This window comes from Amphibalanus amphitrite, unplaced genomic scaffold, assembly GCF_019059575.1.
Source record: "Amphibalanus amphitrite isolate SeventyFive unplaced genomic scaffold, NRLGWU_Aamphi_draft 000313F_arrow, whole genome shotgun sequence".
Classification (NCBI taxonomy): Eukaryota; Metazoa; Arthropoda; class Thecostraca; order Balanomorpha; family Balanidae; genus Amphibalanus; species Amphibalanus amphitrite.
Window position 1 is genome coordinate 216871 of NW_024881808.1, and position 16538 is coordinate 233408.

Genomic DNA, 16538 nt, shown 5'->3' on the forward strand with positions numbered 1-16538 from the left:
CCCACCCGCACAGATCGACCACGTCAAGGACCACGTGGTGGGCCGCCGAGAACACCGCGTGTCGACCGCAGTCCCATAGACCTCACGGCCGGCAGCGCAGCAGCACCTCTGATCGCCACCCTCCGTCCTCACTGTTTGCCGACAACCCAACGGCAGCGATCTGGCCGTTGGCTCAGGTCCGTTTTGCCCCGGCAACTCCGACATACCAGAGTTTGGCTGGTGTTAACGGAACGCCATCAGAGCCGGGGGTTGGGTCGATATGGCTCTATTCCGATTAGCCAGCCTTACCCGTAGCGCTCCCGCGTTGGTATGGTTTCGGACTGCCAAGTATGGCACAAGTCCGGCTCCCTGCCACCGCCACGGCTGAAGTCCGGCTTCCTACGGCCAGGTCCCGCTGCATCGTAGCTGCTCTGGCTTACTGTGGCAGTGAAGTACGGTTGTGGTACGGCACGGCTGATGCGGCTTAAGTCCGGCTGTGGTGCAGGCGAGCTCTGAGATCGTGTGTCAGCTCCAGTAGAGCCGCAGACCTGGCCCGTACTTTGGCCGGAGTAAATGCCGGAGCTAGGCAGAGTAAAACCAGCTTCGGCCCAGACCAAATTTGCTGCAGCTGGGAAACGGACTGAGCGTGCCCTGGCCCTGCTGCAGCTGGCGCATCATCTATATTACTGAAACTGATACTGTGCGTCTTTTCTGCACACGTGAAGAATAAGATCTTAGACCCGGCTCGTTCATGGTAAGGTCACCAGGTCACGTCAAGTGACCTTACCTCAGAGAAAGTTACAATGCTCGCAGTCGCAATAGCTACACCGACTGAATGATCGCTTTGAAACTTTCAGCAATTGATAAAAGCAACAATGTGAGCAAAATGAACACCTCAGAATTTTGATATCGGTAACTTTCAGGTTACATATACTGTAGAGCTCAAATCATGGAGATGTCTAAATCAAAGGTTGCTGACTTGCTGACATACCCCCGTACATGGCTTCTATAACAGGAGAAAAACAGGGATCACAATTTATTCACACAGACACAAATGGTCGCACACACTTGGACACGGGGCCACTGCAGCTGCGCCGGCCACGCGCTCCCTCGGCTGGCGAGCGCCGTGAGCGGCCTCAGGGCTGGGAGCCGGCAGCTGGCAGTCAACGCGCAGACATGGCGCTGGAGAAAGGCTGAACGTCCCGGATAGTCGACTCATCGTAGTACTTGTTAAATTTCTTAAAACCAAACCGGCGTCTAGGGTCCCGTTTGCTCGAACTAGGCGCTAGGTTGGGCATCAGACCTGCCTTCTGGGCCATGGCCACCAGCTGCTGAACGCGCCGCTGCTGCAGCCGACACACGCCCGAGACGCGCCGCGGCAGCAGACAGCCGTCCGAGCGCAGGAACTGGCTCAGGATGAGAACGTCCGTGTGTTTGATGTCCAGGTGGAGCTGGCAGAGTGGACAAGCACATGTGCCTCCACCCGTTTGTACCACACGATTCTCGCGCGGCGAGGGCATGACTCGGCCCTGGATGACGGTCACATTGCCCTCCTCGGCGCAGACGATCTGTTTGACTAGGGCTGGCCGAGCCGTGCAGAGGGTCTTATGCTGAGCCATCGCTGAACATGTCCGAGCAGTGGCGCAGACCGCACGGCGCCACACCAGGCTCATCTTCACCCAGCGCGACAACAACACATACAATAGGTGCTTGATAGTCTGCTGATTGAAAGTGAGAAATACAATTAGCCAGTTTGACTGACCTTCAACCAAATGATTTGTAGACTATTCGGCAGCCCTGCGAAGGTAAAGTTTGTTACTGGAAATTCATCAGCCAGTGTTAACTACACACTAGATATTTGATATTTTTAGAAGCTTCACTTATACATTATAGATAAGATACCAAAACATACTCAACTCAACTCAAAATTCAACTCAACTCTCACCGGTGAACCCGGCGCGGGCAAGGTGGGGTGGTGGGTCCATGTCATACTCAACAAGCACTGCTTAGCGGGGCACCCGGGCCCATAGCCACCCATTCATCCATTCGGACAAAATTTCTTTTAAAAAAAAACATCCTCTTTATCTTCTATGTTTATCAATAAATATTGAAATCATTTGGCTACAGCAGAATTATGGATTAAATTTGATGAATGTATTTTAAAATAAAAGTGCTCTCATTTATAAAAAAAACTCCTCATAATTCTTTTATCAGAATTTTCAGTCATTTACTGTAATAATTATAGGGAGAGTACCTATGACCTTTCTCGTTTCTCTAAGAAACATTATCCAACCTTCATGCTATTTGTACGGTAGCTGCTAGTAAATATCAAAGTTTCCTCGTATATTTATATATGTGATAACATTTATTTGCGAGAAGCAGCACCTGCAGGCTACAACACCCACAAAAATGAGTTTTTTCCTTCTCTATAAAAATGATGCAGTGTGTGCCGTGTGGGATCTCTGACACAAATATTGCATGAGCTTGAATGTTTGTTATTTGTATTCTGCCCCACACATAATGTCATGTGCCAGTATTCAAATTGAAATAGAAATGGTTAGAAATATGTTTGTTTCAGAGAAGTTCATGCACAAACTAAAAAATAATGTAAAAACTTGTTCAACTGTCATTTTCAGCACTCAACCCTTTGGGTGGATGGTGAAATCATGGCGCCTGGCACGATTTGAGCAAGGCTCTTGAAGTTCACTTGCAAAGAGCACATGAACTGGCCTATGAACTATGAAGGCATCTGGCATACAGAGATAAATTTCAGTAAAAGGGTTTTAATTTACCTCATAATTGGTTGTGTATGATCAGAAAATGGTCCTTACTCAGAAAATGTGGAAAAGGTCATAATGTTGAGTCTGACTCCTTCTTGGTAAAAAATGGTGTGCGTCAGGGTGGCAACCTCTCACTCTTACTATTCAATTTGTACATCGATGATCTGCTGTGTGATACTCGTCAGTCTGGCTTAGGCTGTCACATCGGATCATGCGCTGTGAATGTATTTGCTTATGCCGACGATATCGTTATTCTGTCCCCCACTAGGGCGGGCTTAGAAAGGCTTGTGAGGAAATGTGAGCAGTTTGCGCTATCTCGAGACATAAAATTTAATGCGAGAAAATCGGTGTGCATGATGTTTACCCCAGAACGGCCCTACCTACAGCCGCAAGCACTTAGGGGTTTACTCGCCTAAGAGTATCACTTTAGACGGCCAGCCCATGTTATGGGTTAATACCTTCAAGTACTTAGGGCATATGCTAACGAGCGACCTCAGTGACAGTGCTGACATGCGTAGAACAAAACGTGTCCTGTACTATGTTACTAACATGATTTGTGCGAGGGTAGGCTATGCAGACAGAGACATTCTTGTGAGATTGTTTAAATCCTACTGCTCTAGCCTGTATGGCTGTGAGCTTTGGAACACCTCTGTGCACAAAAAGGCATTCAATGAGCTCTGCGTAGCCTACCACTCATGCATCAAAAGACTTGTTAAACTACCACGATCAACTCGTAATCATGACATGTGTCTCGCTCTAGAACTGCTTCCATGCCCCATGTTGGTAGCTTGCAGGCAATTGTCGTTCTGGCGGAGGCTACATTCGTGTGACAACTCAATCGTGAGAGCGCTTGCCAGCGGCATTGATGCCCATGGCCTGCTTGCTACCACACATGTGCAGATCAGACGCTCCTACGACCTGCTGGGCCTGAACCTCCATGCAGTGAGTGGACGCGATTTAACAAACATGTTCGTCGGCCGACGGACGATTTGTTCGCACACGAAACGAAATGGCAGGCATAAGAGTCTGATACCAATAGGTACTTTTTGTCGTTTGTATCTCTGTGTGTGTACTGTGTGTGCTTGGGAATGTGTGTGTATCATTATCATTGTCGTGTTTTACTCTACTACGAATATGTGCCTTATGGCATGAAATAAATGAAATGAAATGAAATAAAATTTTACCTTTAAGATGGGGCATCACTCAGATTACGCTAGTTCACCACCTAAATAATCATAACAGTCGGGCGCACTGTGGTATCTCCGATTCATTTATGGAGACGTTTCTATTATTGGAAACGTTTCCAATTTTGACTACTCTTCTGTTCCAAAAATGGAAACGCTCGTTCCATAAATAGAAACGCTAACATCTCCTCACAAATATTCTTGCCAGGGGTGGCTGGATTTGATGTATAACCACTGTTTCGCGTAAAACAAGCGCGGATACACCAAAAGCACTTGTCTTCTTGCATGGAAAGCTGTCGTATGCATTCAAATTCACCACTTTAAAATGCTCCTGAATCGTATCCATTTATGGAGACTTAGTTTCCAAAAATGGAAACGACGATGTTCCAAAAATAGAAACGCTGAAGTTCAAATGTGTGCAAACTTAGCTCAAATGTGTTTTTAAAATTCACATGCAACTAAAAATTTTATGTTTTCAGACTGGTTTAACATCTCGGCTCTCGGCAGTTTCCTTGGACGTCAGGTTCGATACTAATACATTACGCGCCGCACCTTTAGCACATTCAAAAGTCAACTAAACCTAAGATTTCCCAGAAACTACTGGACAAATGTGGTCCAAAGTGGGCAATACATAAAGCTTAGATATCATTTCAATTTATAAAATTGATATCAACGTTACACATCAGCTAGAATGATTAAATTAATCGTCAGAATACGACGGTATTTGGTGTGACGACGGTGCAGACCTTATTTCCATCCTGCTTTTTACGTATTTGCACGGATATTTACGTTGATCTGAGCCGACAATTATATTCAGCACATTTGAAATATCATAAAATGCCCACTTAAGTCTCCGAATAGGGCTTTACAACAACTTTCATGCGATTTAATCAAAGATTGACGACCAACAGGCCGCTGGTACACCGGAAAATGCAGCGTGAAAAAGAACGAAAAACTGAAGTTCCCGGTGATGTGGTTGTTCCAATCAATGGGCCAATCTTTCAGTAGTCTGTTAAAAACGTTATTTTTTGTTCAAAACATTCATAAATGTTATTATTTTTCGATTAGAAAAACGCGTGAATTTTTAATCACGTCAACATGTTATTAGCATCGCCTCGTTCGTCAACTTTCGGTTTTCTGATCGGAAAGTCGGAGAACAGGAACATAAACTAGAATGCTGGCTGTCGATTGGTGGCATCCTGCGCATGCCAAATTGCACCAATCAATGCCCAGTTTGATCAAAAGGTAGCGATGCACACAGCGTCTCCATTTATGGAACAGACCGTTTCTATTTTTGGAAACGGCGTATCCATTTTTGGAACATTGTTCCAAAAATGGAAACGTTTCCATAAATGGATCGGAAATACCACAGTGTGCCCGACTCAGGCCGCTGCCATATTAATCTACTGGTCAGTGCCTTTGGGTCCATAATTTTATATCAAGTCATCTTTACAGGATGATGATTTATACCATCGCAGAGCTTAAATTACGCGCATCAATTTCAGTAAATAGCCAACTGGTGGGCGTTGCGGCGTTCATGACGCAGTCAACTCATGAGAGCTCTCCGAGAAAGAGACGAAAATAAGAGCCATACGCAAAACAAATCGGCAGGGAAAATACCAAAATATTTCGGTTGAATGCAATAAGTAACAAAAACACTTACTTTTCCAGAAAATGCGGCCTACAGAGTACAGCTATCCCCCATTCGGCTACTGCCGCGCAGTATTTGTCCCGACAGCCATAACAATATGGCAGCAACAACTGCAGCTTTATTTGGCAGCACTTGACTTTTGAAGTATTTTCCCCTTTCAGTATGCAGAGTTCGGATTTCCTGCGACCAGACCATTCAAACTTGGAGCGGTATATCAATATACGGCCTTGCTTGGAGCGTGTTGTATTCAGTCAACACTCACCATGTGACTCAACCCAATGTGCCCGTACCCGACTTCAAATCTATTGTAAGTAGGCGACTAATGGATTATTCAGGCAGCCGTACATGCTTCAACAATAGCCAAGAACCTACCACCTTACTTGCTACCACCCAAAGGACTCTTACCTAGTAGCGGTCTCGTGTCGCCCCAGTAGCCAGGCAAGACAATGACTTATATGGACACATGTATTTACAATATTTAAATACCGTCAACACCAATTTTGTATATAAAGAGCTTCACATCCACAGTAACAAGACCGCTGTCGGCAGCACCCAATACCAAGCGTTCACGCCACTGTACCCCGTACCGCAGGTAAAACTCGGCCCCGGGCCGCTCGTCAGCGCGGCGCACCGCCTGGCGACTCCTCTCCCCTCCCCTCCCACCCGCACAGATCGACCAGCCGCCGAGAACACCGCCTGTCGACCGCAGTCCCCGAGCGAGACCTCGCGGCCGACCGCGCAGCAGCACCTCTGATCGCCGCCCTCCGTCCGTCCGTCGCCATGCTCGTCCTGGAATGGAGCGTCGCGCCGGCCGCGCTCACTGTTTGCCGACAAATTGACTGAGCGTGCCCTGGCCCTGCTGCAGCTGGCGCATCATGTTCTGGATGCCGTTGACGCCGCCCATCTGCTGCAGCACGCGCGGGTCCATCATGCGCGCCATCTGCTGGTTCAGCTTGGCCATCTGGTTGGGGTTGACGTTGCGAGACATGTCGCCTCCTGCGGCACACAGAGGGATGGATACAGGGTTGGGGTATCATTCAGCAGACGTTTATCGTGACACAGTCAGACTGGTTATTGATTCACCTTTTTTGGATCGATTCACAGACATCTGTATATTTAGAGAAGTCTACGATCGATTTTATTTATAGTATTGATTCGATTATTTATACATGATTATAGATAATTATTGATTCATTCCATTTTTCGATTCAATCACCGTTTGATTCATTCAAAAAATTGTCGAATCGATTCCTTTCGATTCAGAGAATCAAAAAACAAAAAAGGGAACGTTTCACGTCTGATTCAGCCAAAAAGTTATTGAACTGTAGACGTGCCTCTCGGTGGGTTCTCCGGCAGCATCATTTCATTGCCAGCACTGAATAGGTACAGGGTGGACCAAAAAGGATGGAAACATTTTGAACTCGCATAAAACATCTATTATTGCATACAGGTGACTCAAAATGATACCAAACGAGAGAATATTTCGTGGAAATTCATGATTTCATCACTTTCATCTGTTTTCTCTCGTTTTTAGTCTCTCACAGCAAATGTTCGGAGAGACCACCTTTGCGAGACAGGCAAAGAGTGGCCCGCCTGGCTACTGACGCGATGGCCCGATGACACATGTCCTCTGGCATGACTCGCACAGCCTTGGTGATCGCTCTCTTCAGGTAACAGAAGCATACAGAACCTTCCTTGTAGACCTGACCCTTGACGTGACCCCACGGGAAAAATGCATAGGGCTTAGGTCAGGTGAGCAGGCATGTCAGTTCCACCTCGGTTCGAAGATGGGAGCGGCAACACCGTGACCGTCGACCAACAGCGCTGCCAGGCGATGCTAAACAAGTTCTGAAAGCGAGCTCAAACGCAGTATGGTAGCCTCATGGACCTCATGTGATTCCAGCACGACGGTGCGCCTCCTCACATCGTGAAAACAACGCTCAAGTGGAGCGCGAACCACTTTGGTGACCGGCTGATATCCCGCAGTGCCTGCCGGAACTGTCCTGCCTGCTCACATGACCTGACCCCAATATATTTTTTCCCGTGGGGTCATCTCAAGGGTCAGGTCTACAAGGAAGGTTCTGAAGGCCTCTGTTACCTGAATAGAGCGATCACCAAGGCTGTGCTAGCCAAACCAGCAGACATGTGTCATCGGGCTATCGCGTCAGCAGCCAGGCGGGCGACTCTTTGCCTGTCTCACAAAAGTGGTCTCTTCGAATATTAGTTTTGAGAGACTGAAAACGAGAGAAAACAGATGAAAGTCATAACATTATGAATTTCCACGAAATGTATTCATGTTTGGTATCACTCCCAGTCACCTGCGTGCAAAAACATACGTTTTATGCGAGTTGAAAATGTTTCCATCCTTTTTGGTCCACCCTGTACTGATTAACGAACACGGTGAAAACACGTCCGCGCCGCCGCTCCACATGCCACCAGCTGATCCAGCAGCAGAATCCCAATCAGAATGCCGCACAGAATGCCGCACGCACAACGATTATTATAAATTATTTCGATTCAATTAAAAAAAAAAATCCAACCAAAATTTTGGACATTATTTTCACACAAAGCATTTTTACATCTGAACAGCTCCATTGTTGCATTACACAGGTGCATTGTTGATAATGAACTATGTCCACATCAATTTTCATTGTTCAAAGTTCATGAATCGTTAATTTTTTGATTCAATGAACCCTGATTACCAATGCGTTCGATTCAATCATAGCTTGTGAATCGAACAATCCTGACGGTGAATCAAACCCTTTCGATTCAACAAATTTTGTTTGATTCAATCCAATTGATTCAATCACGGGAGAATCGAACGCCAGTCTGGACAGACTCACTCAAACGTATGTGATGGTGGCTCCGACAGTGGGTTTCAATGCAAAATAATTACATCGCAAATTGCGGCCCAACCAATCGATAATGTTCATATCACAAAGCTAATGACATGGCAACTCTGAACGGAAAATATGAAAGCGAAGCATGAACTCACCCTTGAAGAGTCCCTTGATGCCTCCCATCTTTTTGACGACCTGCGCGAACTTGGTGTGCTGGTTGAGGAGGTCCCGCACCTCGCGCTCCGAGACACCGGCACCGTTCGCCACGCGCGTTATGCGAGACGGCTGCTTGGTGAACAGCTTGGCGCCCAGCTGGCTGTCCAGCTCTGCAGTCGGGTCACAGGTCAGGTCAGACGGGTCACAGGCAGTATAACCTCAATCGGGAAACATAACACAGTTGGGATCAGCTAAATAGAACACCGCAAAACTTTTTGCTCGATACGGAGCTCTGACGATGAACACTTTGGTTTCAAGGCGCACGAACTGTGGGTAACAAAAGCACATGCACTGAACCTTGAGCAAACTGTCATTCCACGAGACAACTAGTCCCGTCGCGGCACCCACCTCCGTCGCTCATACTGTCCATGAGCGTCATGAGTCGCTTCAGGCGAGCCGTCGACTCCTGTTCGCCGCCCTTGGAGAGGAAGTCCTGGCCGAAACCGGGAATCATACCCTGCCGGAGAGAGCGCAGCGTCGTTAGATAACATTCAGACTGCCATCACCGATGGAAGCGCGTAGGGCAATGATGAGGTAACTTCTGACTAGGTAGCGGCAAGAGCGATAATATGGAAAATTAGATGACAGAACGACGGTGTAATCTCAGACACAGTAGCTCAGGGAGCTTTATCATCGTGAAATGACTCTGGAGGCCGGGAAAATTAATCAAATGTTAAATAAACAACCATCATGCGAACTATACAAATGTAAAAAAAATCTCACAGAACGACTGCGGATGCACGTAACAATATCAGCAGCTAGTGAAGACTGTTCCTAGCAGCAGCTAGCCTATACTCCACAGTACGGCAAAAGCGACACTCGCTCCCCAGCCCTCTAGCCTTAACGTACCATGATCTGCGAGAAGGGCCCCATCTTCATGATGTTCTGAAACTGCTCGTACATGTCTCGCAGTGTGAACTCTCCGTGTTTCAGCTTCTTGATGAGCTCCTCGTTGTCCTCGAGTCCCAGGTCCTGGACGGTCTCGATCAGGCCCTCGATGTCGCCCATGCCGAGCAGTTTGGAGATGAACGGTTTGGTGCGGAACGGCTCCAGGTCGTCGATGTGCTCGCCCGTACCGATGAAGATGATCGGGGAGTTGGTCGCCGCCACGCTGGTGGAGGAGGGTGGGACCATCGTCCGTCACAAACACAAACAGCGACCGTGGTTTATCTCAGTGGGAAGAGATGACGAGGTCTGATGGTTTCTGGCCGCTCGAGTATGGACTATTTAAAGGTAAACATGTTTTAGATGCGAGGAATATTTTATCTTTATACAAAACTATGGTCATTTAGATGCTGAAAAATGTAAAAAGTGAGGATATAGTAACCCTTCTACGAAGAAAAAGACGAGAGTCGTACCAAGGGAGGCGGTTTTAGCATTTACTTTTCAGGTTTAGATCTTACAAGATTGGGGTTTTGAGACACGTCCTGAAAAAAAAACCGGTAAGACCAGGCTCAGAGCCGGTGGAGTAGTAGATCATGAGGTCAGCCGCCGCGTAGACCACTCACGCGGAGAGGGCGCCTCCTCCCTTGGCGTGGCCGTCCAGCTTTGTGATGATGACTGAGCCGACGTCCACCTTCTCCTTGAAGGCGCGCGCCTGCGGCTCGCAAGCCTGACCGATGGCGGCGTCCATCACAAACACCACGTTGTCCGGACTCTGCGCAGAATGAGCGGGAGCATGGCGTGAGGAGGCGGAATGGTGAACTTGGAGCTACCATCGATGATTCGAATGTGCAAGGGTCGGCAAGGAGATACATTGAAATAGCTCGGAGAAACACACACTGAGTAGAAGTGACAGCGAGTTCTAGTAGAGCTGCATACCAGCGTTAAATGCTGGAGAGTGAGCAGTCCGACGGCTATACATCCGTGCTAAAATTGCTAGCTAACTGACACTCGTGTCCAAGCGAGTGACGTAGGATGGCTGACGGGAACTCACCACGGCGTTGGAGACTTGCAACATCTCCTCGAAGAGGGAGTCCTCCTGCTTGTGCCGACCGGACGTGTCCACGATGATGATCTCGAAGTTGTCCGCCTTAAACTTGTCCACACCGTACTGAGCAATTACCACCGGGTCGACCTCGGTGTAACTGCAAACGGAATTCACTTGATCAGACTCGAACGGCCCAGTCCAAGAGGGTTTCGACCGATACAAAACGACACATTTGTAAATCATTTGACACATAATCAGATGAAAGAAAGTCGAAAGACAATTCAGAAGGATCATAAGGAAATAGAACTAGAGCATGCAAGGAAAATCTTATGACACTTCCTCTGCCTCATCACTTAATGCACTGTCATTCATTTTCCTTTCCCTGAAGTAGAAGCATTCTGCAGTCGGCAGCGCGTTGCTGAAAGGCTCGTGCGGTGCATATTGACACAGGCCTTGTACCGTCACCGCGTAAGCCGCCAGCCACCGCTCACCTGCCGTAGAAGGGGATCCGCGCCTTGGTGGCGTTCTGTTTCAGCTGATCGTAGGCGCCAGCTCGGAACGTATCGGCGCACACCAGACACGTGCGCCAGCCCTTCTTCATGTAGTGGTAGGCCATCTTGGTGCAGGTGGTGGTCTTGCCGGAACCTTGCAGACCGACGAACATGATGACGTTCGGCTTGCCCTTGACGGGCGTGAACGGTTTGACGCCAGGGTCCACCAGCTGCAGGGAGGGGAGAGGGGAGGGTGGAGTGTCAGGGAGCCCCAGCGGCAGGAGTGTCAGGGAGCCCCAGCGGCAGGAGTGTCAGGGAGCCCCAGCGGCAGCAGTGTCAGGGAGCCCCAGCGGCAGCAGTGTCAGGGAGCCCCAGCGGCAGTGCAGTGTAGCGGATCAAACGCCAACTGCCGGGAAGGAGGTGCGGCGATCCAAGAGTATGTGACCGAGATGAGGCGTGTGACGTTCACGTATCAGCTGCTGCCAGCATATATTCAGTCCTTATTGTAGTTAGTAACTAGAACTAGGTTTGGTCTCTAGTGTTTATGCAGCAAAGAATCCTAATCCGAAAAAAAATCAGGGAACTTGCTTTGAGGCCAAATGGTGATGGAAGACCAATTTTATGTGGAAAGGTTTAATATACTAGATGTTTATGTTTCGCAAATCGATCATTTCTGTGTCCTATTTATGGCTGTAGCTGTTGAGATTATATTAAAAATTAAACAAATTTATTGAGTAGGTCTACCCTCTCAATTTATGTTACATTACCTTGATCAGTTCCTTGAAGACGGCCGTCTGGATCATCCTCCGCTTGTTGAGGCCCGACCCCATGTCCTCAAAGTCGATGACTGAGCGGACATTTTCGCGGAGTTTCTTGACCAGGCGGATGTTGACATCGCTCTCTAGGAGGGCCGTGCAGACATCCTTCAGCATAGAGTTGAGCACCTGGGAGACACGGCAGCGGCGGTCCGGTCAGAGCTCACACATCGCAGCGGTCTGGTTAGGCAGCCCACACTCAACGCACAAGCCACAAACTGGTAACTGGTGATGTCTAAACTGCATGATAATGAGACCATCACCCAAATGAATTGTAATGAGTTGATTTCACGCCCCCCCCCCCCGTTTAACTCGGCTCCTGGGCCACGTAGCGACACGCGAAGCGGCAATCGAAAGAGCGTCAAAAATAAGGAAGAAAAATACTACAGTCATTTTTTAAAGTCAGGTCAAAAGTCAGCTCACCAGAAGTCATCAAAGGTCAAATTTAGTCCATTTCAATAACTTTGGAAACTGCCTGCGGCTAATTCGGGAACCAATAGAGCTACAGCGCCGCGGAAAAGCCCATACGATAGCCCTTTTACAGGCCTTTCTGAATGTTCTCATTTTTGATTTGGTTAATGGTTTAGCCTCCAGAGGGCAAAAAACTGTAAAAATAGCTGTTTTCACGAAACATGTTTTTCGGCACTAACTTTTAACCACAGAGAGCCACGCTATTAGGGGAGAGAGGTCATATTGCGCCACCTTAAGGATATCGGCCTATTGCGGCTAAAGTTGACCAGCTGTCATGCTTGATGATATCTCAAATTGTACCTCAGTTATTTTGGCATCAAATTACAACTCCTAATTTGTATCACACCCATAAAAATTAACAAGAGAAAAGTTTTCCGACACACCTGCAAAGGGCGCATTTACGGACTACCCCATCAAAAAGCGCCCATGCCTCTCATGTAAAAGCGCCCTATTAAAAACAACGGTTTGCCACCTAACTAAGTAGCCTATTTGAACGTGTCAGCCCATTAACCATTTATGCTGTGAAGGCTAAGGTAATGGTAAGGTGAGCGCTCTAATAATCAAAGTGTTCAATGAAATGTGTCCCAACCACCAGATGCTGTTTCTCTGGGTTGAAGAATAGGACGCAAATAGGGTGGGCGTAATTACGAATGGGACACATTTTTCATGAGCTTCAAATATGGCGAGGACAGCGAAGCCACGGTGGTGATAAACTTCCAAAACTACCATTAAACGAGCAATTCACAATGATTATTAGTTGAATTACTATCTCTAAGATAAACCATGACACTAGCAAAGGTCGAAATAGACTGTTTCGGGTAAGAAAATAGAGGAAATCACAAAAAATGGTCTGCGAGAAAGCTGAGACACCTCACCTGCCCCCGTGGACCGGAATAAGAGCGAGTTATTGGTGGTGAAGTAAATGCACACATTCGAGCATTCATTCGAATCGAATTTTGGACAGGAGGAAGGTGTGGCGCATTTAAGAACATGGCGCAATATGACCTCTCTCCCCTACTTTTGGCAGCATCGTGTCCAATGTTCCTCTTGTTGAGACGCGTCGAATGAACTATTTGTTGACCTTAAGAGGTCATTTTGAAAATTTGACCTCAGGTCAAGGTCATGACTCATGACCTGATCGGAGAGGGTCATATTGCATATCAGTTGATCCGTATCGTCGAGCTGAACACATCTGACGTGTTTTCACCGCTCTAGCACGTCTCTATCAAAAGTTATAGCAAAAAACTGCTGGTAACCATTCATGACCTGAGATGACCTTAGGGGCATACACAGGTGCATTTTTCCGATTCAGTGTGTCATGTTTACGTATGAACCGATGTTTGAGAGCGTTTTGAGCGACATTCGTCCAAGAGGCGCATTCCAATTTTCTTCCAAATTGACTTACCTATAATGGAGAGGTCGCAAAATTGACCTGACCTTAGGTCACATATATAAAAAATCTGAGATAAACATTTTATACATACTGTTACTCACATCAATCGCTGAAAGTTTCAAAGTGATCGTTCAGTCGGTGTAGCTATAGCGAGCCTTTGAACGTTTTCTGAGGTAAGGTCACTTAACGTGACCTGGTGACCTGACCTTGAATGACCCAGGTCTGAAATTTTTACAACATGTGCGGAAATGATATATGAACAGTTGTACCAAAAACAGCGGGGCTGCGCGCCGCCGTTTGTAAGATATCCGCGAAAAACCTGAGGGGGCGTAAAATGATCCCCAGCGCGGCGCGGGTTAACATGTATTTTTTACACACAAAAAAAAAAACATGAATATACTCTCAACCACTGCAGCACCATATCAAAAAAGTGAGCAAAAATCGGCAGATCAACAATAGATTGTCCTGACCAGGCAAGGAGTACCTTAGTTCTGAACAGCAATTACCCTCAATCTGATCAAAGTAATTTGTAGTTACAGAGATTGCCTCTATTCTAACCAGGGATTATCTTAGTTCTAACCAGGGTGTTTCCAGTTGTTGCAGGAGCAAATATATCAGTTCCTGGAATTACCTCAGTTGTGACCAGGAACTACCTCCATTCTGACCAGGGACTACCTCATTTCTGGTCAGGGATTACCTACCTCTTTCTGACAGGAATTACCTCAGTTTAGTTTAAGTGGGTTTACCTCAAATCTGACCATAGTGGCCTCATTTCTGACCAAGGATTACATTAGTTCTAACCAGGATGACCTAAGTAATGACCAGGGATTATCTTAGTTCTGATGCTGTGCTGCACTCAGAAATACTTCATTTCTGACCAAGGTGTCCTCAGTTCTGACCACAGTAGCCTCAGCTCTGACCAGGGATTACCTTAGTTCTAACCAAATTGACCTCAACTGTGACTTGTGGAAACTAACTACTTCAGTTCTGATCAGAATTACCTCATTTGTGACCAAGGATAACCAGAGTTTTGACCAAGGTGACCTCAGTTCTGACCAGGGATTATCTCATTACTGACCAAGATGACCTCCATTCTGACTGGGGATTACCTTATTTCTGACTCTAATGACCTCAATGGTGACAGAAATAAACTACTACTGTTTTGATCAGAATGACCTCAGTTATGGGATAGATGAACTCATTTGTGACAGGAACTACCTCATTTCTGACCAGAGATTATCTCAGCTCTAGCCACTAACCACATTAACTTCATTTCATATCAGGGATTACTTCAGCTCTAACCAGGATGACCTCAGTTCTAACAAAGGTGACATTATTTATGAACAGGCATTGCCTATATTAGTTTTGACCAGAGTGACCTCATTCCTAGCATGGGATTAGCTCAGTTCTAACCAGGGTGACCAAAGTTCTGACAAGCATGACCTCTGTTATAACCAGGCATTGCCTATATGTTTTAACCAGGGTGATCTCAGTTCTAAGTAATCAAGTTTTTTTACATCTTTGGTTTATGAATAGCATAAGCTAGAAAGGTAGGCATTTAAGATCTGCTTTAGGGATGTTTCAACTGTCAGGTGAGTTAACTAGGTGAGTCAGTTAGTATAGGTCATTATGCACATATCCAACACAGTAGGTACTGGTACAGGAGTTTTACTATCAACAAGATACTTTTAGTCACACTATGGAAGTTGGTTAAAGCTGAGTTAAACTTCTATTTATATGGGTAAATTAGCAAAATTCGGATGTGAAGTTGTGAATTTAGAAGCATACCTAATCTAAGACATCCTGCACAAATAAATGTGCAATAGCTTGCATTAGCTGAAAAGCACAGTTCCTACCTACTTTAAATCATCAAGCACAAAATCAAATGAAAACTCATCGAACAAAACATGATAGAGAGAATTACCTTGCCTGGTATTCTTACCTGGTAGGGTTCCCTTAGTCTTATTAGGATGTGATTGGGGATGGTCCGGGATGGGATAAGGAACCCAAGATTCTGAGATGCGCCAGTTCTCTGGATACACAACTGCCAATAAGGCCATCAGAGTACACACTACAACTGGAATAGAGCGTCTTCTTATGTGATAGTTGGCAACAAAATCAGTAAACTAGAGACTTGCAATGAGAAGCAAAGCATTATATTGCAATGGATGGTTACTGATAAAGAGCAAACTAATAATCAATGAGAAAAAAATGGAACCCTTTGCTGTGGTCAGACCTAGCTAATAAAAATTCAAAGTAGAAACCTATATAGTTAAAGCATGCAAGCACAAAACTAATCCCATTCTCACCTCCTCATTGATAACAGTTGCATTCCCGAGGGAGCGCAGCGCTGTGGTAATTTTTCTTCCCAAGTCTGCTAGCACCATCTTGAATGTGCTTCTTCAGTAAGGCCTTGTAATGGCCGGGATCACGGCCCTCAAAGTAGTGGAACCAAAATCAGATAGTACTGAATAATGTTGAAGCTTGCTTGAAGGATATTTCACTTTTATATTATCCAAAGATGGAAACTTTTTGGACTCCAGCCATTCAATAAATCGGTTACAACATATCATAACACTCAAAACACCATCATTTCGTTACACCAGCAAAAACAAAAAAAGAAAAGGCTTTGTAAGGGGCTTTGAATGACTTTATCCACAACAACGCGTTTATTCAATCACACACGCGCAGCCACGCAGATCCTCCCGCAAATCCCCTGATGCAAATCGTAAACAGCTGTGTTAGTGGTAGTTATGTCCTGATGCTCATTTTAGTAGTGGCCGCTAGG

General features: G+C 46.3%; 2 protein-coding genes across 2 annotated transcripts; both read right to left on the bottom strand.

The window, feature by feature from the left end:
• Positions 1-999: 999 nt before the first annotated feature.
• Positions 1000-5705, bottom strand: LOC122388200 (28S ribosomal protein S18a, mitochondrial-like). The gene is made up of 2 exons (XM_043379072.1): positions 5607-5705; positions 1000-1776 (listed from the first exon to the last, which is right to left on the bottom strand). The coding sequence occupies exon 2, from the start codon at positions 1650-1652 to the stop codon at positions 1143-1145; it is 510 nt and encodes a 169-aa protein (XP_043235007.1). The 5' UTR covers positions 1653-1776; positions 5607-5705; the 3' UTR covers positions 1000-1142.
• Positions 5706-6045: 340 nt separating this feature from the next.
• LOC122388201 (signal recognition particle 54 kDa protein-like) lies at positions 6046-16493 on the bottom strand. The gene is made up of 9 exons (XM_043379073.1): positions 16060-16493; positions 11839-12015; positions 11072-11301; positions 10587-10737; positions 10159-10307; positions 9500-9761; positions 8999-9107; positions 8590-8760; positions 6046-6590 (listed from the first exon to the last, which is right to left on the bottom strand). Exons 1-9 carry the CDS (start codon positions 16135-16137, stop codon positions 6412-6414), a joined length of 1506 nt encoding a protein of 501 aa, XP_043235008.1. The 5' UTR covers positions 16138-16493; the 3' UTR covers positions 6046-6411.
• Positions 16494-16538: the final 45 nt, after the last annotated feature.